General features: G+C 42.2%; 1 protein-coding gene across 1 annotated transcript; it reads left to right on the forward strand.

Annotated features, from left to right (window-relative positions):
• The first annotated feature begins 2,156 nt into the window (after positions 1-2,156).
• On the forward strand, positions 2,157-24,224 carry LOC130123291 (lysosomal membrane ascorbate-dependent ferrireductase CYB561A3). The gene is made up of 7 exons (XM_056292455.1): positions 2,157-2,210; positions 2,558-2,699; positions 3,467-3,671; positions 22,908-23,116; positions 23,307-23,461; positions 23,687-23,855; positions 23,963-24,224. The coding sequence occupies exons 2-7, from the start codon at positions 2,565-2,567 to the stop codon at positions 23,984-23,986; spliced, it is 897 nt and encodes a 298-aa protein (XP_056148430.1). The 5' UTR covers positions 2,157-2,210; positions 2,558-2,564; the 3' UTR covers positions 23,987-24,224.
• The last annotated feature ends 109 nt before the right edge of the window (positions 24,225-24,333 follow it).

A 24,333-nucleotide genomic window follows, 5' to 3' on the forward strand; every position in this document is an offset into this window, starting at 1 on the left:
GTGATTGGAGCGGTCCACCTAGGCCTGGACTATGCACAGATGGCCGCTGACCAGGCCACGGACTCGAGCATCCTCCATCTCCAGACCTCCGACACGGGATTCCGCCTGTAGGACGTTCCTTTCAGCGACACAGGTGTCACCCTCCTGTGCGACGTCTCCACAGGACAGCCCAGGCCCATCATCCCGGACAGCTGGAGACGCCCCGTGTTTGAAGCTGTGCACGGCCTCTCTCATCCAGGCGGTAAGCCATCCGTGCGCCTGACCTCTGCTAAGTTTGTGTGGGAGGGACTTAAGAGAGACGTGAAAGCGTGGGCTGACTTGTGTGTTGCCTGTCAGCGGGCTAAGATACACCACCACATTAAGGCGCCCCTGGAACGCTTCGCAGTGCCGGAGAGACGATTTGACCATGTCCACGTCGACCTGGTTGGTCCCCTACCCCCCTCCCATGGGTTCACCTACCTCTTCACTGTGGTGGACAGGACTACGCACTGGCCTGAAGCTGTTCCCCTGGCATCCACGACGTCTGCTGATGTGGCCCGGGCTTTTATTGGGTCGTGGGTCTCACGTTTCGGTACGCCTTCCGACCTTTCATCTGACCGCGGGCCACAGTTTACCTCAGAGCTATGGAATGCTGTGGGTGAGGCTCTGGGCGTCAAGCTTCCCAGGTGATTTCATGCCCAACGCAACGCGTCCCTGGTCAGCTGTGGACCAACGAGCCTCTTTGCTGGACAGGGTCAGAGCTTTCACACCCTTCCCTACCGCCCAACACGGCGCTCCGGTGTCCCAGGTGCCCCCAGGTCTGCAGTCAGCGGACTACGTGTTCATCCGTCATGACACACACCGCCCCCCTCTGCAACCCCCTTATGACGGCCCCTTCCGCGTCCTGGAACAGGGAACTAAGCACCTGGTGGTGGATTTTGGGGGCATGGCCGAGCATGTTTCAGCGGACCGAGTTAAACCCGCACACCTGGACTTGACGCAGCCGTTGGAGTTAGCCCAGCCTCCTCATCGCGGTCGTCCCCCGGCTCCGCCTCCTCCCCCCATGGAGGCCCGCGCTGCCTCTTCTGCTCCTCAGGCCGACCTCCACAGGCCCGCGTCAATGCCTCCCAGAGACACTCCGGCCCCTGTTACCCGGAGCCGCCGCGGACGGCCTGTCGACCCCCGCGCCTGCCTGACTTCGATTACTAGGGCGAATTCTGGGGGGGCTCATGTGGTGGACACGTATTGGGGATAGAATTCACCCCAGGAACTAAGGGTTAAGTCAGGGTTGCCCTGGCAGGTTAATGCAGGGTTAAGTTATGGTTGTTCAGCCAGTTTTCTGGTTAGTCTTGCCGCCTCCGCTCAGTCGAGCTGTGGTTTTGTTGTCTCTCTGATTTACCGTTGATTAAAGAAAGTTGCCTACACGGCTAAAGTGTGAACCTACGGTCTTCTCCGTTCCTTCGGCTCTACAGGATCAAATAATTTGGCGGACCCCCTAGAGTAACTCTGAGGATTCCCTAGGGGTCACGGACTCCCTGTTGAAGAGCTCTGCCCTAAAGCCTTCCACCTGTGTGTCATTGTCTCCCGATGTGTGCATTTAAGCGATGTGTTTGGTCCCTCAAGTTGCCAATTCGTCTTCCCCCCCGTGTGAGCGTTCCAGCATTATTTTCTTGTCTTCCCAGTGAATGTTTTGACCTTTGCCCGTTTTTTGCGACTCTGCCTTTTGCCTGCCGTTTTGATACCTCTGACTGATCTGACTGAATCCCGTGTACCGACCCTTTAGCCTGATTAAACCTTTTTTGGAGCTTTTACTACCTGAGTCAGTCTGCTTTGTGGGTCCTTCGTCATTGTGAGCCTGATACATCTTTCACCAGACATCGTTCATATTTCACTCGCCTGTACACACATTTTGTGTCATGCAATAAGGCTGTATAGAATATCAATATACAGTATCTTCCCATCGATGATATCTGATTTTGCTCTGCAGCAAAGTTGATCTGAAATAAAAATTAAATCGGGTTTTTTTTCGTAGCCCTGTAGAAGTACGTCCCAGAGCGATACGTCCAAGTTCGCTCGCTGATAAGAGTAGAAACTACAGTTCCCACAAATCCTTTCACCCGAAACGAGGAAGTGTTGACCAATCGTGTTGCTTCGGTGTCTTTGCGCATTAGATGGACCTCGTCCATAAACAAACTGAGAAAGCTTCAGGCTCTTGTATTTTTGTAAACGAGGTATCTAAATATTTATGTTTGCCACATTTTGTAACCTTATTGGTGTGAATCTATACTTTGTCCTCATACGCGTTGAGCCGGTTAGCAGGATATTACTAAAAGGTCACTTAAATTGTGTTTTTATAGACTACATTTGTCTTTCTCTAAATGATGTATAAATCTGTTTGGATAACGTTATGTGCAGTGTACCGTTTTGGGAGGGTCGTTAATAATGAAAAATTTCGACTTGAATTGAATTTTCAAATACTTTCGAGCAGGACAAGGTAACCTTTGTTGCTTCCTGGTTGGGTGCTTTCCTCACACGTTACATGAAACAACTCATGACAGAACTTTCCATTTATTTATAGAAAGCAGATGCGGGGGGTTGGCCCTTCACCGCCCCGGTGTTCATCTACCTCGGACTGTTTTCTTCTCAGCCACCTTTACAAAGAATGTGGAAGTGATACCACAGCTGACTATGAAAAACAAGAAGTGAAAGCAAATACTTGTGTGAGTAGAGAGACCCAGACATCATTTCCTAATCAAATCAGTTGTAAGACATTCAGGGTTCAACTTCACTCTACGAATTGCTGTCCAGTGTTACAGTAAGCAGAAAACGAGGTAAGGGCACCCAGTCGTGTGTTTAAGGGCACATTTTAAACACTGAATGGAAAACGTGCCCATTTAATGTAGTTTAATTTGATTTTCCGTATTCAATGTGCAAAGTTGAATTTAATGTTGGTAATTTGTCTCGACAGATGAGGGTCAGACTAAATGATTGGTAATGATATCTAACCTGTACTGAATTGTAGTATCAGTGTCAAACTGTAGACTAAACAATAAGAATTGTTAATCGAAAATAACTTTTAACTAACCCTAACTCAGCTTTAAGGTACATTTTAGGAACGTGCAAATACCAAAACTGGTATGGGATATTGGGCCGATACCAGGCTAAAATGGAATATTGGAATAGAAGATTTTACCCAAGACTAAAATCCCATACCAAAAGCAATGAGTAGCATGTCATACATAAAAGCAAAATGCAGTTTTGACACATGGAGCTTTTTAACGGTGGAAAAAAAAACTGATTCTATCAATCATCTTGTCCATTGATCCCAAACGAATGGTCTAAGGCTACACTGTTCATCAAAATTAATGGATCAGATTGGTACTCGGTATTGACCAATACTCAGCATCTGCATCGGTGGTAAAAAAGTGATATATGTGCATCTCTAGTGAATGTTAATATAACAGTCTCAACTTTTTTTTCCCTCTAGCGTAGAGATTTTGCCAGGATGAGGTCAGTTGTGATCTTCTATTTGTGTTTCCTGCTGAGCCTGTGTGTGGGCCTGGCCTGTGTGGTGTGTGTGTGCATCTGGAACAAGCAGTGGCGTGGCGGCTTTGCCTGGGATGGCTCAGCCCTGCAGTTTAACTGGCACCCTGTACTAATGGTCACAGGAATGGTGGTGCTCTATGGCAATGGTGAGTGACTTCTGAAATTGATCAGTTTTTGCTTTATACCACAGTCTTTGTTGCTAGAGATTGTCACACTTTTTTATTATTTAACATCTATTTGAGCTGAAAGCATGTTGGTATGGGCCAAGCATGGTAGCACAGATTGCCCTGATGCTAAATACAACAAAAAATTGAGATGCATTACACAGCCACTTTGAAGGAGAAAATCTATGCTTATTCTTATATCCAGGAGAAAATACACCTTAAGATCAGTCCCCTCAAATGTATTTAAGTCATATTAGGGCATCGGAGACACAGAGACTCACGTGACGTAGGCAACAGATATGGGATCCAGCATGTTACACTGGTAAAACATGAGGCGAGTAGAAAGCCGACATGCTGACATTAGTCAGAATCAGAATACTTTATTCATCCCTGAGAGGAAATTGGGTTCTATTACAGACACTCGTGCTCTAGTAAGAAAAAACTCAAAACTAACAAGATATAAGAAAATAGAAATAAATAGAAACAAGAAAAACAGAACAAATAGAAATAAAAGATAAAATAAGACATAGAAATAAGAACAAAATATGTTAACAAGCATGGTGCACGTAACGCCCTATCTATACTGCACTATGGCAGCACAAACCTGACAGGGTAAAACAAGTCGAAGGGCCAGTCCAATGACCATTAACTCTGAGTGTCTGACACTCTGAGGGGGGAGTTGTAAAGTTTGAGGGCCACAGGCAGGAATGACCTCCTGTGGCGCTCTGTAGTGCATTTCAGCAGGATGAGTCAACTAAACTCTCTTGGTAGACTTGTGAAAAGCTGGGACGAGATGTTCTTCTATAACACTGACACCTTCAGTCTAACCCACCAACACACATCACTGTCCTCTACATCTACACCCCTTTATATCCTTTATACATGGACACCTCCATCACTGTCCTCTACAGCCACACCCCTTTATATCCATTATACATGGACACCACCATCACTGTCCTCCACATTTACACCCCTTTATATCCTTTATACAGCGACACCTCTTTATATCTTTTATACATGGACACCTCCATCACTGTCCTCTACATCTACACCCATTTATATCCTTTAAAGTACATGGACACCACCATCACTGTCCTCTACATCTACACCCGTTTATATCCTTATCATCACTGTGAGAAGACCAAGACAGGCTGAAAACAAGTGCTTGCTTCCCATTTGATAAAACTTTCCTTTACATTTGATTGAACTTCCCTATTGCTTTGTATTCGTCTTAATAGTTATCAGTTCCTTTATCAGAACTAGAAAGCTTTTCTTTTGATGGGGAAGTAGACTAGATAGGCTAAAATGACAGCAACATTTGCACATTAAGACAGCAAAGCAAGGCAAATTTATTTGTATAACACATTTCAGCATCAAGGCAATTCACAGTGCCTTACATAAAACATAAAAGGCATTAAGAAAAGCACCATAAGGCAATAAAAATAAATTCAAAACAAATAAAAAGAGTAAAAGTTACAGTGCAGTGTAAGATAATAATCAAAAAGTTCAAGTTTTATTTAATAAAAGGCAGCGGCAAACAGGAAGGTCTTCAGCCTTGATTTAAAAGAACAGAGTTGCAGAATACCTGCAGCTTTTCTGGAGTTTGTTCCAGATATGTGGTGCATTACAAACTGAAAGCCGCCTCTCCATGTTTAGTTTTGACTCTGAGGACAGAAAGCAGACATGTCCCAGATGATCTGAGCAGTCTGAATGATTCATCAATAGTGATTTTATTGTTTCTAAAAATCTGGACTTTTTTTATGATTACTGAGACATGGCTGTCCCCAGGGGACACTATTCCACTGATTGAGGCTAAGTCCCCGGATTTTGCATATTTTCATATTCCCAGGCCCTCTGGAAGAGGAGGTGGCCTATCTGTTTTTTATAAGTTAGGTCTTAATTGCCATCCTGTTACTTTTGGTAACTTTATCTCCTTTGAGTTAAGTTTTTTTTTTTTTACTCTCTGGCCCTCCCCCTTTACTCTGCATCTTAATTTATAGCCCCCCCTTATTTCAGTTAGTTTTATTTCTGAGTTTTCTGACCTATCTATTGTCATGCCAAAATATGACAGGATGCTTATTCTTGGTGATTTGAATATGCATGTGTGTTGTCCTTTCCATTCCCTGAACTCACATATTTTTTGGATTTTATAGACTCTTTTAACCTCATTCAATCTGTTAAAGGGGCCACGCATTCCAAAGGTCACATTTTACACCTCTTCAATGTCACGTGGAGGTCGGGGACAGTACCTGGGGAGTGGCAGACTGGGGTGGTGGTTCCCATATTTAAAAAGGGGGACCGGAGTGTGTGCTCCAATTATCGGGGCATCACATTGCTCAGCCTTCCTGGGAAAGTCTACTCTAGGGTGCTGGAAAGGGGCTCCGACCGATTGTCGAACCTCGGATCCAGGAGGAACAATGTTAATTCTGTCCTGGCTGTGGAACAACAGACTAACTCTTTACCCTTGTGGAAGTGCTGGGGGGTGGGGGGGGCATGGGAGTTTGACCAGCCAGTCTACGTATGTTTAGTTCACTTGGTGAATGCTTACGACCGTGTACCCCGGGCACTCTGTGGGGGGTACTGCGGGAGTATGGGGTACCGGGGTAGTTGCTACAAGCCATCCGGTCCTTGTATAACCAAAGTGAGAGCTGTGTCTGCATTCTCGGCACAAAGTCAAACACGTTTTTGGTGGGTGTCGGACTCCACGAAGGTTGTACCCTGTCTCTGATTCTGTTTGTGATATTTATGGACAGGATCTCAAGGCGCAGCTAAGGTGAGGAGTGTGTCTGTTTTGAGAACCTCAGAATTGCATATCTGCTCTTTGCAGATGATGTGGTTTTTGTTGGCTTCATCAAAAGGTGACCTCCAGCGCGCACTGGGGCAGTTTGCAGCTGAGTGTGAAATGGCCGGGATGAGAGTCAGCACCTCCAAGTCTGAGGCCATAGTTCTCTACCGGAAAATGGTGGATTACTCCCTCAGGATTGGGGATGAGTTGTTGCCTAAAGTGAAGGAGTTCAAGTATCTTGGGGTGTTGTTCACGAGTGAGGGGAGGATGGAGCGGGAGATTGACAGGTGGATTGGTGCAGGATTAGCAGTAATGCAGACGTTGTACCGGACCGTTGTAGTGAAGAGGGAGCTGAGCCGGAAGGCAAAGCTCTCAATTTACCAGTCAATCTTCGTTCCAACCCTCACTTATGGTCATGAGCTTTGAGTAGTGACCAAAAGGGTGAGATCGCAGATACAAACGGCTGAAATGAGATTCCTCCGTAGGGTGTCTGGACTCAGCCATAGAGATAGAGGTGAGGAACTCGGACATCCGGAGGGAGCTCGGAGTAGAGCTCCTGCTCCTTCACGTCGAAAGGAGCCAGTTTAGGTGGTTTGGGCATCTGATTAGGATGCCTCCTGGGCGCCTTCCTTTGGAGGTTTTCCGGGTATGGCCAACTGTGAGGAGACCCCGGGGTAGACCCAGAACTCGCTGGAGGGACTACATGTCCAATCTGGCCTGGGAATGCCTTGGGATCCCCCAGGAGGAGCTGGAAGGCGTTGCTGGGGAGAGGGACGTCTGGAGTGCCCTACTTAGCTTGCTTCCACCGTGACCAGACCCTGAAGAAGCGGCTGGAGATGAATGAATGAATGAACATTTTAGACCTTGTACTCTCATCTGGTTTCTCTCTCAAGTGTCTTAATCTGGTGGATATGCTATGGATATAGAGAATATCAGGTCCCAAATTCAGCCTGGCCCTTGCATTCTGTCCATTGACCATTTTAATTCTGCCTCTTTTACCCAGTTTCAACCAAATACAAGTTCAGTGATAGAGAGTTCAGTCTCCAATATGAATTCCTCCTCCTGTATCTTAGACATCATTCCCTCTAAGCTGCTCAAGGAGGTATGTTCAATTGTTAGCCGCATTATTCTGCAAATTCTTAATAATTCTCTGGCCTCTGGTTCTTTTACAGACAGTTTTAAGCTCCCAATGTTCACCCATTGCTGAAGAAACCTAATTTAGATCCCCTGTACCTAAGTAACTACAGACCAATCTCCAAATTGTCTTTTTTATCTAGGGTTCTGGAGAGAATAATTTAATCTCAATGGATTCTTTTATGAACACTAACAATGTTTTTAACAGTTTCCAGTACGGTTTTAGAACATTTCATAGTACCGAGACAGCTCTAGTTAAGGTTAGTAATGCCCTACTGCTGACTGCAAACAGAGGTGACTGCTCGATTTTAGTTCTTTTAGACTTAAGTGCTACTTTTGACACAGTCGATCACAGTATCCTCTTGTCCCCCCCCTTTTTTTCTCCCAAATTGTATCTGGCCAATTACCCCACTCTTCCGGAGCCACCTTCCATCTCTTCCATCCCCTCTGCCGATCTGGGAAGGGCTGCAGACTACCACATGCTTCCTCCGATACATGTGGAGTCACAAGCTGCTTCTTTTGACCTGACAGTGAGGAGTTTTGCCAGGGGGACGTAGCGCATGGGAGGATCACACTATTCCCCCAAGTCTCCCCCCCCCACCGCGCGCAGGCGCCCCGACCGACCAGAGGAGGTGCTAGTGCAGTGACCAGGACACATACCCACATCTGGCTTCCCACCCACAGACACGGCCAATCGTGTCTGTAGGGACGCCCGACCAAGCCGGAGGTAAAACGGGGATTCGAACCGGCAATCCCCATGTTGGTAGACAATGGAATAGACTGCTATGCTACCCGGATGGCCCCGCAGTATCCTCTTACATTGCTTAGAGAGTTGGGTAGGCATCAAGGGCTCGGCTCTTGGTTTATTATGCTCTTACCTCTCCAACAGAATTTTTGTTGTTCTGGGTAACTCTACTTTCTCGATGGCTCAGTTGAAGTTGTAGTGTCCCTCAAGGCTCAGTTCTTGGCCTTCTTCTGTTTTCTATATACATGCTGCCCCTTGGCCAGGTCATTCAAAATCATGATGTGTGTTACCATTTTTATACTGACGACACACACTCATACATGTAATTTAAACCCACAGAACCTAGCGGCCTAACAAATCTCACAACTTGCCTCTCTGACATTAAATCCTGGATGTCTGAATTTTTTTTTTACATTTACTGATGATAAGTCTGAGGTCATTCTGTTCCCTCTCCCAAATTCCATCAGCTGTTTTGGTACTGAGCTTGGTGGTCTGTCGGGTAGTCTAAAGCAGGCTGCTAGGAATCTTGGGGTAATATTTCGATATTAGCCCGGTTTTGATAATCAAATCAGAAATGTTGTTCAGTCACGTTTTCTCTGCTCAAGGTAATTTCTAAAATTAGGTCATTTTCATCAATTGCCTATCTACAAAAAGTTGTACATGCTTTTGTCTATTCTCAGCTTGATTACTTTAACACACTTTTCTCGGGTATCAGCAAGGGCTCCCTCCAGCATCTGCAGTTGGTAATAAAAGGTTCCGGCTTGGCTCATTGCTGGGACATGACCATATCACTCCCATACTTGCCTCCCTACACTGGCTCCCTGTTATAGTTCAGATTAATTTAAAAAATGTATTGCTCATTTTTAGAACCTTAAAGGGTCCTGCTCCTACTTACATTTCCAATTTATTGATTAAGATCCGCAGATGGAGCCCTGCTGGTTATTCCTAGGTCTCAGTTTGTCACAAAGGTGATTGGGCTTCTGCTGTTAGAGCCCCCACATTAAGTCAAGTCAAGTAGGTTTTATTTTTCCCCTAACGGGCAATAGTTGAATTCCCTTGGAGTGGAACTCCCTTCCTATTCATCCATTCATCCATTATCCAAACCGATTATACTGCTCTCAGGGTCGCGGGGATGCTGGAGCCTATCAACTAATGAAAAAATGAGAGCCACTTTAATTGACATTGTATTTTTACAATAAATACAATTTATATTATATTATATAATTTATATTATAAAAATACAACAAATTTGTTCTCTGCATATAACCCATCCTGTTGTATAGGAGCAGTGGGCAGGTGCAGCGCCTGGGGGCCAACTGCAGTTCTTCTTTCTATTGCCTTGGTCAGGGACACAGATGGGAGTATTAACCCTAACATGCATGTCTTTTTGACTAAGACAAGCCAAGTCTCTAGCTTCCTTTAAATCTCATCTTAAAACTTTCCTTTTTATTGTTTGTTGTTTATTTCGAATGTTAAAAAAATTAAAATGTATAATAAAAGAAAAGCAAAAGAGAAAAAATCAAAACAAGCAAGCAATATTATCAAACATTTGTTTTAAATCTCGGCAGTACGAAAAGGAGTAGGCAGAATTTTAAAAAAAACTTTTCTAGTCCTACCCCCCTTTTCTATTTTAGTATTTCAACAGTGAACTGTGTGATTTATGCTTGCTTCCTTGTTTGAGGAGCGCTTGCTTTTTCTTTCTGTTTGTGAATCGGATGATTATTGCGGGTGTTGTGTTTTTATTTCTGCTGGGCAGGGTATGACAAGCCTCTACATCATTGCTGTTGATCGAGTTACCCTTACTGTCCAAAAACTCCACAGCTTGTTTCTCAAGTGATTCCCTTTCGGCCTCGGTCGCGTCGGCTCCAGCCCCGGCGGTGGTGTCATCGGCGGCGGCCACCACCCCTGCGTAGGACCGGTGCCTGGTTTTTAGACAGCTGATGAACAGATCATTTACCCTGGAGTACTGCTCCAGGTCGTCTACTCGTTTTTCCAGAAAAGATATCTTTTTGTCCTTTTCCATGTTCTGTTTTTTTAGTGATTGCACTTTTGTTACGAGATCCATTATCCTCTTTTGCTGTGCGGCTACTGTTGATATCTCTGCCGAAAGGAAGTCGAGAGACTTCCTAATCTCCTCGACCTCCTCAGGCAGTCCTGCGATTTTCTTAGGCGGCATTTCCACGTTAGCTTCAGTTTGGTTTTAAACCAATAATTTGATTAAACTATTGATGTTGATTATTGATTGTTGACCTCACCCAGTGCCGGTGTCGGAAGACGGCGGCGCGAATTCAGGAACACGTTGAACCAATTCAGGAACACTTTTTATGAAAGCTTCTACAAATATTTGATTTTTTTATTTATTTACGTTTTTTTTATTATTATTTTGATATACTTTATTAATCTCTGTGGGAAATTCTTCTCCTTATTTAATCCATCCTAGCTGTGTACCTAGGAGCAGTGAGCAGCCGCCGTGTAACACCCAGGGACCAACTCCAGTTCGTCTTGCCATGCCTCCGTCAGATACACAGACAGGAGTAATGTTTACTCTTACTTATTTTTGTAACCTTATTTTATGGTTTTATTTGTTAGTGCTTTTTCTTTTATTCTCTTACAATGTTTTTTTTTCTGTGTGTAAGGATACAATTAACAATTGTATCCTGTTCTGTGAAGCACTTTGTCACTTTGTTTAGAAAAGTGCTATAAAGTTTATCATTGTTATTATTATTATTAATAATAAAAAGTATAGTGTAGCAGTAGATCAGAAATGTTTTTTTATGGGGCATCCGGGTAGCGTAGTGGTCTATTCCGTTGCCTACCAACACGGGGATCATTGGATCGAATCCCCTTGTTACCTCCGGTTTGGTCAGGGCGTCCCTACAGACACAATTGGCCGTGTCTGCAGGTGGGAAGCCAGATGTGTGTATGTGTCCTGGTCGCTGCACTAGCACCTCCTCTGGTTTGTCGGGGCGTCTGTTCAGGGAGGAGGGGGAACTGGGGGGAATAGTGTGATCCTCCCACATGCTACATCCCCCTGGCGAAATTCCCCACTGTCAGGTGTAAAGAAGCGTTTGGCGACTCGACATGTATCGGAGTATCCCGTATCGGCAGAGGGGTTGGAGCAGCGACCGGGATGGCTCGGAAGAGTGGGGTAATTGGCCAAAAAATCAATTGGGGAGAAAAGGGAGAACCCCCCCCCCCCGGCAAAAAAAAGAGAAGTATTTTGGCCCTAAACCATTTAGTGCTTTATAAACCAAGAGCAGAGTTTTAAAATCAATTGCTTGATGGATAGGAAGCTAGTGTAGCAACCCCAGAACTGGAGTGATGTGATCTACTTTTTTGGTCTTAGTAAGGACTTGAGCAGCAATGTTGTGAATCAGCTGCAGCTGTTTGATTGATTTTTTTTTTAGAAAGACTTGTAAAGACACCATTACAGTAGCCGAGTCGACTGAAGATAAATGCATTGACAAGTTTTTCCAAATCCTGCTGAGACATAAATCCTTTAATTCTTGATATATTCTTCAGGTGATACTAGGTTTACTTTATAATTGTCTTAATATAGCTATGTAAATTCAGGTCTGAGTCCATGACTACACCAAGGTTTCTGGCTTGGTTTGTAGTTTTTAACATTACAGGTTGTAGCTGAGCGCTGACTTTTAATCACTCTTCCTTGGCTCCAAAGACAATTACTTCTGTTTTATCTTTGTTTAATTGAAGAAAATTCTGAGACATCCAATCATTGATTTGTTCAATGCACTTACTCAGTACTTGTATGGGATTATCATCCCCCGGTGATATGGTTATGTAAGTCTGTGTTGTCTGCATAGTTATGGTAACATATTTTGTTGTTTTCCATAATCTGAACTAGTGGGAGCATATAGATGTTAAACAGAAGCGACCCCAGAATGGAGTCTTGGGGAACTCCACAGGTCATTTTTGTACGCTCAGATTTGTAATTACCTATAGACACAAAATAGTCCCTATCCTTTTAGTAGGATTCAAACCAGTTTAGTGCTTTGCCAGAAAGTTCCACCCATTTTTCCAATCAGTCTAGTAATATGTTGTAGTCATCTATGTCAAATGCAGCACTGAGATCCAATAATACCAGGACTGAGATTCTGCTACTGTCTGTTTTTAAGTGGGTGTCATTAAAGACCTTAATAAGAGAAGTCTCAGTGCTGTGGTGTGGTCAAAATCCTGACTGGAAGATGTCAAAACTTGTTTAGTGCCAAAACGTTGTTGATCTGCTGGAAAATGGCTTTTTCAATTATTTTACTTAGAAATGTGAAGTTTGATATGGGCCTATAATTGTTCATTAGTGAAGTGTCTAGATTATTCTTTTTTTTTAAATTTATTTCTGATTTTTCCCTTTTTTCTCCCAATTTAGTGGCCAATTGATCCCTATTTTAATTCAAACACCCACCCTCGTACTGCATGCGCCAACTGCATCTCTCCGGCCGGCAGTCTCGAAGGAGACGCCTCCCCACTTTCGTGACAAGGCGAATCCAAGCCAAACCACTGTTTTTCCGACACACACAGAGACGCATTCACATGACGAACACAAGCCGACTCCGCCCCCCTCCCGAAGACAGCGGTGCCAATGATTGCTGCTTCATCGAGTCCGGCCATAGTCGGATCTGACGAGACCGGGGCGCGAACCCCAGTCCCCAGTGGGCAACTGCATCAACACCAAGCCAATGCTTAGACCACTACGCCACCGCGGACCTGATTATTCTTTTTTAAGAGTGCTTGATGACTGCAGTTTTCAGGGCCTGTGGGAAGAGACCTGAGAGAAGAGATGTGTTGACAATTTGTAGAAGATCTGAGGCCATGCAATTAGAAACATTTTTGAAAAAGTCTGTTGGCAGAATATGAAGGCAGCAGGAGGATTTCAGATGTTGTATAAGGTCCTCCAAGTTTTTATGGCTGATGGGATCAAATTGTGTCATGCTATTTGACTTGATTTTATGTGGACATAGGGACAACGCATGCCCTGTACCTAGTACAGAGGCAGTGACTGCCTGTCTAATTTTCTGAATTTTGTCATTGAAGAAGGAGGCAAATTCATTGCAGGCCCTGGCAGATAGAAATTCAAAGGCTACTGCCACAGGGGAGTTTGTAAACCTGTTGACAGTAGCAAACAAGGCACGTATTATTATTGTTTTTGGCGATGATGTCAGAGAAGTAGGACCGTCTTGCATTTCTCAGTTCCAAATTATAAATGAGCAGTCTCTTTTTATAGATGTCATAATGAACAGTAAGATTTGTTTTTCGCCACCTGTTTTCACAGCTTTATGACACTCTTTTTTCTATTCTGACCAGCGTGGCACATCTCCATGGAGATCTTTTCTTACCAGAGACCACCTTCACCTTAGTGGGTGCAATGGCATCGATAACATCTGTAATTGTAGAATTAAAATTATCTACAAGCTCATTGACTGAGACCTTAGAGAGGGCGGCTGTGGAAGAGAGAGCCTGATTAAATATTTCACTGACACTTTCAGTGTTATGCCCTTTTGTGATTACCTCTGTCTGAGCTTTTGTGTGCACGGAGATAGTACTCTCAAAGAAAACACAGGAATGATTCGAGAGAGCGACATCAGTCACCACAACCTTAGAAATGTTCAGACCCTTGGAGATAATTAAGTCCAGAGTGTGCCCCTTGTGTGAAGGCTCCGTCACATGCTGAATCAGTCCATAGTTATCAAGAACACAACTCATAAAGAGTATGTACATTTTAAAAGTAAAATGAGCTAATGATGAAATTTAATGCTTGGCTATTAGTTGTATTAGCACTGAAAATCAAGGTTTAGAGGTTGAAAGAAAAAAAATTGGATGTTATTTGTTGCCTCTTTTTATTCTATTGATTCCTTTTCAGAGACTGTAATTTCTCTATTTTTTATTTAAGTTTTCAGTTTCTTTAAGGGAAATTAGTACAAATGAAAAAGTACAAAAAGATCAAAAGAAAACAACAACAAAAAACCACAAGAACTAAAACAGCAAAAACTTAAAAGCACAGCATCATCCCTGCAGCATTCGTGACATCAATGATTCAAAAGACCATCAACTCATCATCTGTCCTTGAAATGGTCAGCAAGTGACCCATTCTTCAACTCAAACCTGGAAAATGAAAAAAAAGAAGTCCCTATGGCACAACCAAAGCAAAAATAAGAGCTAGGTTAGGGCTAAAGCAAATGCTCATTTGGATATCTTAGGTAAACACGACCTGTCAGAGAAGCTTTTTTTCCCCACTTTATAGCCAGCATACATAAATGAATAATCTTGGTACAAACAGCTAAATATCCAGAATGACTTTCATAATTTGGTGTTTTGCTCTGGGACAACAATGCATCCACACAGAATCCATGACACACCTTAATCAGGCTGGTCTGACAGATGAGTTAAATGTGAATATTCTTTACCAGGTTAATTTAGAAAAACATTTTCGGGAACATCTTTGCTCTGTATGCTGGTGCCTTTTTTATATACTTATAGAAAAGAGAGAACAAACAAAGGGAAAAATATGTACAGGTAGGGAGTGATCTTTTCTTACAACATAATTATTGATTTGTGACAATGAAATCGAGCCTATGTTCCAATTTATGATTGACAGATGCTGTTATCTTCTCCATTTTATAAATGTCCATTGTAATTTCTATCCATGCGTTTAAAGTTGGGCTCTCCTGTGATAACCATTTCCTGGTAAGAGACTTTTTACCAGCCACCAGCAGTATATTCATTAAGTATTTATCTTTTTTTTAACCATTCTTGAGGTATATATACCCAAAATATATGGTCTTACTTTCTAGGGGTATTTCACATTTAAAGATGTCTTTTAGGGCATTGTGTATCACTCTCCAACAGTCTTTGATAACGGGGCAATCCCGGAAAATGTGGTAATGGTTTGCATTTTGGTTTCCACAGTTTCTCCAGCAAACAGGGAGGTTTTTAATTGGATTTCTGAGAGGGTGTAATAAAATACCTTATCAGGTTTTTCCAACCAAACTCCCTCCATTTCTGTGAACTAGTACACTTCCATTGATACCTCCATATTGTTGTCCATTCTTCCTGTTATAGTTGTCCCTCTTTCCTTCCCCCATTTTGTTTTTATATATAAAGTCGAATGTGTTTTAAGATTTAACAGACCCTTATACATGCATGAAAAGGATTCTACTATCAGTATCTGAATTATATACTTTTCTAAACAGTTCTATCAGACATGTACTTGCCTCGGTTACATTGTTCGTATTAACACAATGTCGCATCTGCAGATATGTCTTGTTTTTCTAATAAGTGTTTCTCTTTAAGCATTTCAAAACTGAAGAGTAGTGTTCCTTCTGTAACCCCTTTTTCACTGGCGGGCAACGCCAGGCATATTTAAACAAGACAAAAGCCTAATCCTACCAGTTACTAAAATGTTACTATACAATCCAATGGTGCAACAGGATCCTGAATTCTCAGCGGTGGAATGGTGAGCTTGCTGAACTTCCTGTGTACTAGAAGGCTAGTGCCACTAATGACAATATTAGTGATAATTGATAATAGAAATAGTTAACCAAGATAATAATCAATTTAGTAGCGCAGTGCCTCCACTGTGAAACTACTACACTTACCTAAGGCTAGTGAATGGTGTATCTTCCCAGAATTAAACAAACGTGGTGAATGCAGATATTATAACCCTGATGTGTACTGAATTACTGTACAAGCTCATTACCAGCACTCAAAAAGTAACCTAGGCTTTGCTTAAGCGGAAAAGGAGCTGCCAATACACCCGAAATATAATTAATAATAATAGGATTTATTTGATAATGAGAGAGAGAGGGAGAGAGAGAGAGTGAGAGAGTACCACACGAGCGTAGTATTGTTGATTAAATAAACATTGATTGAAATTACACAGGGTGTGACAACGGGTCACAATAAACAGGAAGAAAAGTAGCAAAAGAACACAAAAATACCCAGCGCTTTCCGTTGGGGCCCGTTGGTGCACATAAACAGCTCTCTGAGCGGAGGGCAAGGCAGCAACCGCTACGATGCCCAGGCGACGAGATAAAAGTGTGTGTGTGTGTCACTATAAATGAAAATTTCGGGTTACTCACAACCCATCGCTCCCTCGACCGGGAGGCTGTGTGCAGTCCCGAGGATGGAAGGTGTAGTGCTAGCCTAGCAGCTGGCAGGTGTCGGCTCCCCGGTAGCGGCCTCCACCCGCAAGATGGCCACAGGTTGCAATGATCAGAAAACCCTGGCGAAGATGATGATCCTCCGGTGGGCCCAGCACAGGAGAGCAGATGAAGCCAGTGCTCTTTGGACAGCAGACAGGTCCCAGGAATGGAGCACAGCGGCTCACCTAGTTAGCTCACCGTCCAGCGCAGCCCGATGACTTCTGGCTAGCCTCCACAACTCAGGTCGGCTAACACACTAGCACTGGATGCTAAATCCACTTACCTAGCTAGCGGCTACACTGGCTATAGGGCATAGACAAAATACTAGTAATACTAAAACAACCCCACCAGCAAGCATACGACCGCGGGCCAATCGCAACACTCCTGAACTCAAATGCGGGCCTAGTACACGGGCTGTGTATAAAGTCTCCGCGAAACGGGTACTGAGACGGAGCAGCAGAAAAATGGCCCTCTCTCCTGGTCGTACTGGCTTGGACTCTAACTCCTCCCTCTCCGTGAGGAGATTGAACGTTGACATCCTCGCGATTTCGCGGGCATAATAACTTTACACCATATCATTGGATGATAACAAAATTTAAATAAAAATACAAAGAGCAAATACATCTCATTGGTTTACATGTTTAGAAACTTATAAGAACATAGGAAATGCTTAAGACACAAAGCATGCTGGTAAATGAAGTACCACAAAGTCTGTATGATAAGCAGTATGCTAAACAGTACAATGTCATGAAATATGCATAACAATAAACAGTATTATACTAGGCCTCTATTTACATCCTAGGGGCCTAGATTTTAGAGGTCCTTACACTTCTTTCATTATATTAAATAGAACTGCTATTCCTTTAGCTATCCAGTCCTTAAAACTAGTATCTAGTTTATTCAGTGTAAAATTTGAGTCATATGTGCACCATTTAAGAATTACAATATCGCCCTCTAGTTTATATTTTTTTAACAATAGTTTTCCATATTTTAAGAGTGCATTTCAACCCTTGGGTTATCCATAGTATTTATGTAACCTTGTAGGTTGTTATCAACCAAGCTTGCCTGTATGGGGATGGAAGGTAACCTCCCTTCAATGTTTTTCCGTTGAGCATCACATGATGGGTTGCACTAGCATATCATAGTTCTCATCTGTCTGCAAAATAATAATCTGTAATAAAAGGTAGGCCCCATCCCCCCTTTTCTTTAGCCAACTGCAAAGTTTTAAGACGAACTGTAGGTCTTTTACCTTGCCAAATATACCTTGGAAACATTTTGTCCCATTCATTGAATTGGTTTTGGTTAATCTCTATTGGTAGGGTCTGAAAGAGATATAATAGTCTAGGCAGTAAATTCATTTTAGTGGATTCAATCCTTGAGCTGAGACTAAGGAAGGAATTTGGTTCCATCTTATGTCTTCCTTAATTTTGTTTTATTTATAGGCACATAATTGCATTCCGATAGTTTCACCAAATCTTTTGGCATGCTGATGCCTAAATATTTGAAAGACTGTTTGCCATGTCAAGGGGTATCTACTTTCAATTTCTCCTGGTAGGTTATAGTTATATGAAAGTAACTGGGTTTTATCGATGTTGATCTTGTGTCCTGATAATTGACCATATTGTTCAAAGGATTGCATCGATTAAGGAAAAGAATATGTTGGTTGCCCTAGATAGCTCAAAATATCATCTGTGTAACAGGCCAATTTCCCTTTAATAGTAATTCCCCTAATATCTTCATTTTTTCTGACATATTGAGCTAGAGGTTCCAAATATAATGTGAAGAGTAACAGTGACCATGTGCAACCCTATCTTGAGCCCCTTTCTAGGGTAAACTTATTAGATAAATATCCATTAATTTTAATCCTAGCAGTGGGATTGTCATATAGCACTTGTATAGTTTTAATAAGTGTGTCATGTAAACCAAATCTGTGTAGAACTCTGTAAAGACAATTCCAGTGAACCTAATCAAATGGCTTTTCAGTGTCCATACTTATCACTATTGCTTTAATTTTAATTTTTTTTGTTGTTGTATGTGATCCATAGTGTGTAGTGTCTTTCATATGTTGTCTTGTGTTTGGTGTTGTTGTATAAAACCTGTCTGATCATTATGTATCAGTGTGGGTAGAAACACTTCTAATCGTTTGGCCCTGATGGAAGTAAATAGTCTATAGTCTACATTAAGAATAGATATTGGTCTACATCAGTGGTTTTCAGACTTTTTCTGCCCAAAGCACACCAAAGGGGAAGCCGCAATCTTAAGACACACTTGTATTCATATCCGTGCAAAATAGCCTCTATAACCCATTATCACTCTGGAAACATTTATTTTTATTTACTAATGCCAAATAAATTTTGACAAACAACTACGTTACTCATGAAATATTTATTAACAAAATAATTCAACAATTCAGTTTAAACTTTGTAAAATTTCATCAAAAAGAGCAGCAACACAACCATTTAAACCAGAAAGGTCACAAAATTAAAACTGAAAAGAGGGAGAGACAGAAAAGTGTTTGTGTGAGAGACAGACAGACAGACAGAGAGAGAGGGAGAGAGAGAGAGAGAGAGAGAGAGAGGAAGAGAGGAAGAGGAAGAGGAGGAAGAGAGAACAGGCCTAAGACAGCAGCATCTCTGGTCAAGCAACATGCAATTATTCTTTACAGACCAAGTTAAGCGAGATGCACTGAGAACAAAAACTAATTCGCATATAAACAGTAAATTCATATTAACAGTGTATGCACTGATTTGAAAACAGAACTTTAGTCTAAAATTGTAAAGAAAAAAATGCATTGAGAACGAAAACTAATTCACATATAAACAGTAAATTCATAACAGAGTATGCATTGAGTTGAAAACAAAACTTTAGTCTATAATTGTAAAGAAAAAAGAGACGCACTGAGAATGAAAACTAATTAGCATACAAAATGTGAATATACAACCAATGTGTCAACGCACTTCACATCGAGTTGAAAAAACTTTGTCAGAAATTGTAAATTTAAGTTAAAATATGCAGCATTAAAACATTTGCTATCGTATTTTTTTTGCCTACTTCCGAACTAGTGAGACATGTGTCTGTCGGTGCTCGCAGATCTTTTTAATCCTTGGTGGTACTGAAGAGAGGGCCACTCGCAAGGCAAGTCCTGTTTAACAGAGAGCTGTGACCTCCTGTTGTTCTTCATGTAAACTAGAGTAGAGAATGCCAACCCACACAGGCAGGTAGTGGGGAAAAGAAGAAGTTGCTCAATAGCGTGGCTGTAGATGTTTGGGTACTCTGATGCAGAAGCCAGCCAAAACTGATCCAGTGGGAGGCTCACTAAATTTGAGCTTCAATGTGCAGTCCATACGGAACTCTGCGCATTCCTCTCTCTCTCTCAAAATGAGCTTTTCTGTTGAGGATTCCTGACTGAATGGGTCTCGAATCCAGTCATAGTCCTCAATGTCAGCCACAAATGGAAAATAGCATTCAAACCTCTCCTTTAATGTCTGAAGGTGTTCAGCAAATACAGTGCGCTGCCTGTGGCGTGGCTGATGCCATTGGGAACATGTCCATGGAGCCCTGCTCCAAAGCCTCATGCCCCAGGAAAAGCTTGCCCATAAACCCCCGAATCTTGTCTGTGGATGACAAAATGTTTTCATTCCTGCCCTGAAGCTTGGCGTTTAACTCATTAAGATGCCCAAATATGTCTACAAGGTAAGACAGCTTGGCGCACCACCTCTCATCCACAAGCCTGTCCTTATGTGGGACAGTGTGTTCACTTGAAAACTACAAAAGCTCTTCTCGAAGCTCATAAAGATGGGGCAGGACTTCCCCTGTGACAGCCAACACACCTCTTTGTGGAGGATAAGGCTTTGATGATCAGCTCCCATCTCAGCGCACACAGTTTGGAGTAGAGGTGAGACTTCAGGGGCCTTGATTTTATGTAATTCACCATCTGTACAGCCTGATCCAGCACCTCAGCCAGTCCCGGGGGCGTGGTTTTGGCAACTAATTCCTCTCAATGCAAAATACAGGGGTTTGTCACAATATTTGGGTTTCATGCTTTCACCTTGGCAATAAATCCTTTCACTCTCCGAGTCATGCATGCTGCACAATTTGTGCAAAGACCTGCACACATATCCCAGGTCAGACTTTTCTCTTTTAAATAGTTATCAGTTACCCTTAATATTTCCCCTCCCGTTGTATGGACTTCCATTTCTTTTGCAGAAGAGAAAAGTTTCTTTAATAGAGTCACCATCAACATACCTGACGTTTGCCAGAAGTTGGGCAGCCCCACTTATGTCAGTGGATTTGCCTATATGTAGAGGAAATTTGCTGCTCATCTGCAGTTTCTCGATCAATTGTTGCTCAATGTCGTCTCACATGTCGTCGATTCTTCTTTTGATTGTATTGTCAGATGATGGCACTTTTGATACCGCATTTGCGGCATCTGGACCTAGCATGATGCCTGCAATTTTTTTGCAAGTGGTGAAGATGAGTGTCTCTGCTATTGTGTGAGGTTTCTTCTGCTAAGCTCCATTAGCACATAACCTGCCTCCATCGCCTTATCAGACACTTTCACATAATCCATCAAACGATCTTGCTGCTTCTGGTTCAGATCCCGTGCTCTTTTGAAGTATGCTAAGTCTCTCTCAATGTGGAAGGGATGTTTGGTTTCCAAGTGCCTCGTCTGCTTGCTTGGTACCATGTTAGCATTAGCCAACTTCTCCCAACAGATTACGCACTCGGGCTGATGGCTGTTGACATCCCCAGTCCAGCTGAAGCCATAACACAGGCAGCTTTTGGTGTCTGACAGTTTTTTCCTCTTTTCTGTAGGTGGTATGTCATCTGCACTGGTGGTTAGCAGTGGTTTGCTCTGCACAGGAAAGCGATCCATTTTACCATTCATGGATTTCTCATATTGTTATCCTCCTTCACACCGGCTGTCAATCAGGGCCTTTGACGTGTTGCGCTCTAATAATTTCCACATCTACTGCGTGAACGGCAAAAACTGGGGTTCCCTTTGACGGATGGTTTTTAAAGAAATAATTTTTTAGGCGGATAACTTGTCTCTGTATTGGGAAATGAGTGTGTACAAAATACTGACCGAAAATTAAAAATGCATTAATAACTTTTTAGTTGTATATTGCAGTAATAATGTGTAGTTTCACAAAATCCCACAGCGCCATGGCGCACCATTTGGGAACCTCTGGTTTAAATAAACATTCCATTTTATCCTTGCCTTCTTTCGGAAAAGATAAGATTATCGCCTCCTTCCAGCTCGGTGGTGTTTGTGCCTTTTTTGAAGCCCAGTTCAGCGTGGGAAGTACAACAGGAGTTAACCCTTTTTAAATTCTTTATACCACTCTGCCGTATAGCCATCTGATCCTGGTGACTTGTTTAATTTAAGCCTACTGATTGCAGTTTTTAGTTCACCTTCAGTTATTTCAGCAGTCATCGTTCTATTTTGTTCTTTATTTAAAGCGGGCCACTCTAGAGAATTCAGGTAGGTGTCAATTTGGGTTCCGCTTCCCCCTGGAACTTTAGAATATAGAGTTTTGTAAGACACTTCAAAAGCTTCCTGAATCTCACTTAGGTTATTTTTGTTTTAACTTTTGTTCATGGATCCCTAATTCTATGAATTTTTTTTTTGCCATCTTCTTTTTTAGTTTCCATGCTAGTATTTTCATAGATTTAGATCCACTGTCATAATGTCTCTGTTTCAGAAACATTACATTTTTTCCTGATTTTTTTTTTGTGTAGCCAAACTATTAATTTCATTCCTAATTTTTCTAGTTTCCTCTAATGTATCCTGCACCAAATTCAATTTGTTGTTTTTTTTTCTAGTTCCTTCAGCTTGTTTTGTAATTCCTCTAATGTTTTGTTCCTTATTTTTTTCTTATATGAAGATATTGCTATGATTTTCCCTCTTAAGACAGCCTTCAGAGTATCCCATGGAATGGGAGGTGAAACCCCTCCATTATCATTGAACTCTTAAGTAAAGACTGATTTCTTTTTTTAAATTTTCCTTAAAATACGGATCATTGAGTAGATTTGAATTTAGTTTCCATGTAGTATTCTTTGGTCGCAGGTCAAAATCAACAGATAAACATAGGTGCATGGTCACTTAAATCCATTGTCCCAATTCCACAGGTGTTTATTTTGTCTTTATCTTTTCCAAATGTTATTAAATAGTCTATACTTGTATATACAGAATGGGGGGGGGGGGCATGGGAGTTTGACCAGCCAGTCTACGTGTGTTTAGTTGACTTGGTGAAGGCTTACGACCGTGTACTCTGTGGGGGGTACTCTGTGGGGGGTACTGCGGGAGTATGGGAATCTGTACAGACGTATGTACAGATGAATAGATAAATGTATAGATAGTAAAAGCTGCTTCCTGTTTTTGCATATCCTTGTAGGGGTGGTGCTGTACCGTGTCCCCCTGACCTGGGGTCAGAATAAACTTCCCTGGAAGCTGCTGCATGCTGGAGTGTTGCTGCTGGCGCTGCTGCTCTCCGTCCTCGGGCTTTGTGCCGTGTTCAGCTTCCACAATGCCAAAAACATTCCCCACCTTTATTCCTTGCACAGCTGGATTGGAATTTGCACTGCAGCTCTTTTTGCACTACAGGTATCAAATCTTTTAATGTAAACATAGGAACAGAATTAGTTTATTGTGTACAATAATATGAACAAGATTGTTTTTTGTCAGTAGCATTTGTTCAGAAACATTATTTAGCCGTTGTTATCTATCCGTCTACCCATTCTATATGTCTATTTATTCACTGTTGGTCTATCCATCTGTCTGTACACCAATCCAGTGGGCAGTGGGCATGGCTGGCTTCCTCGTTCCCTGGACCCCCATGTCATTTCGCGCACAGCTGAAACCTGTACATGTGTGGATGGGAACCAGCATCCTATCCCTCAGCATTGTTTCCTGCATCTCTGGAATCAACGAGAAGCTCTTTTTTGTACTGTGAGTATTTTATGTTAATTTCCTCTTGTGAATTATGGATAGATAGATCGATATGAGACTCTTTTGCATTGAAACATCATTCACCAGTATATAAATAAAAAGAAACATTACAATGACTAACACAAATCATGTTGTGGCATTTTAAGCGTAAAAAATAAGTTAGTGCAGATATTGACCAAAATTGCTATTTTAAATTTTTTTCCTCCCCCCCCCCCCCCCCCAAAGTAAAGAAAATACCAGTGAAACTCAGCCATATTCTGCAAGCCCACCTGAGGCCGTGTTTGGAAATACACTAGGTGCTTTGATTGTAGCCTTTGGATTGGTTGTCGTAAAAATTCTGTCCAATCAGAAATGGCAGAGACCGGAACCTACCCCCGAGGATATGGCTTACAGGGTGAGAACAAGTCAAGTATGATGTACAACAGTAGAATTTATTGAGAGTGTTACTCTCCTAACTGAAAATCTTGGAATGAAAATATCTTTGTTTTCACTTTTCAACAGCCGGTGCTTCAAGAGGACAGTTAATAAAGGCAATCAAGAAATTTCAAAACTGCTCACGGCTTCAAAACCTTACAAAATGTTAATTTATGGTTAGCATCACAAGTGCCCTAAATGTCAAGTTTTGCCTGTATATGTAACAGTACACAGTGCTGTTTAACCTATATATGTAAATATTTATTTGAAATGATATTTAACATTTCTGTCAGTAATAGTGGTGTATTATCCATGTTTCATTAAATAAAAGGCCATATTTCACTTGAGCCATAAATACAGGATCCTCTCACTACAAATTTATGTTTTTCAATCATGCAATAAAGCTGGATGTCCTAACAAAATACAATACAGTGGCTTGGGGAAGTATTCACTCCCCA

This window comes from Lampris incognitus, chromosome 1, assembly GCF_029633865.1.
Source record: "Lampris incognitus isolate fLamInc1 chromosome 1, fLamInc1.hap2, whole genome shotgun sequence".
Classification (NCBI taxonomy): domain Eukaryota; kingdom Metazoa; phylum Chordata; class Actinopteri; order Lampriformes; family Lampridae; genus Lampris; species Lampris incognitus.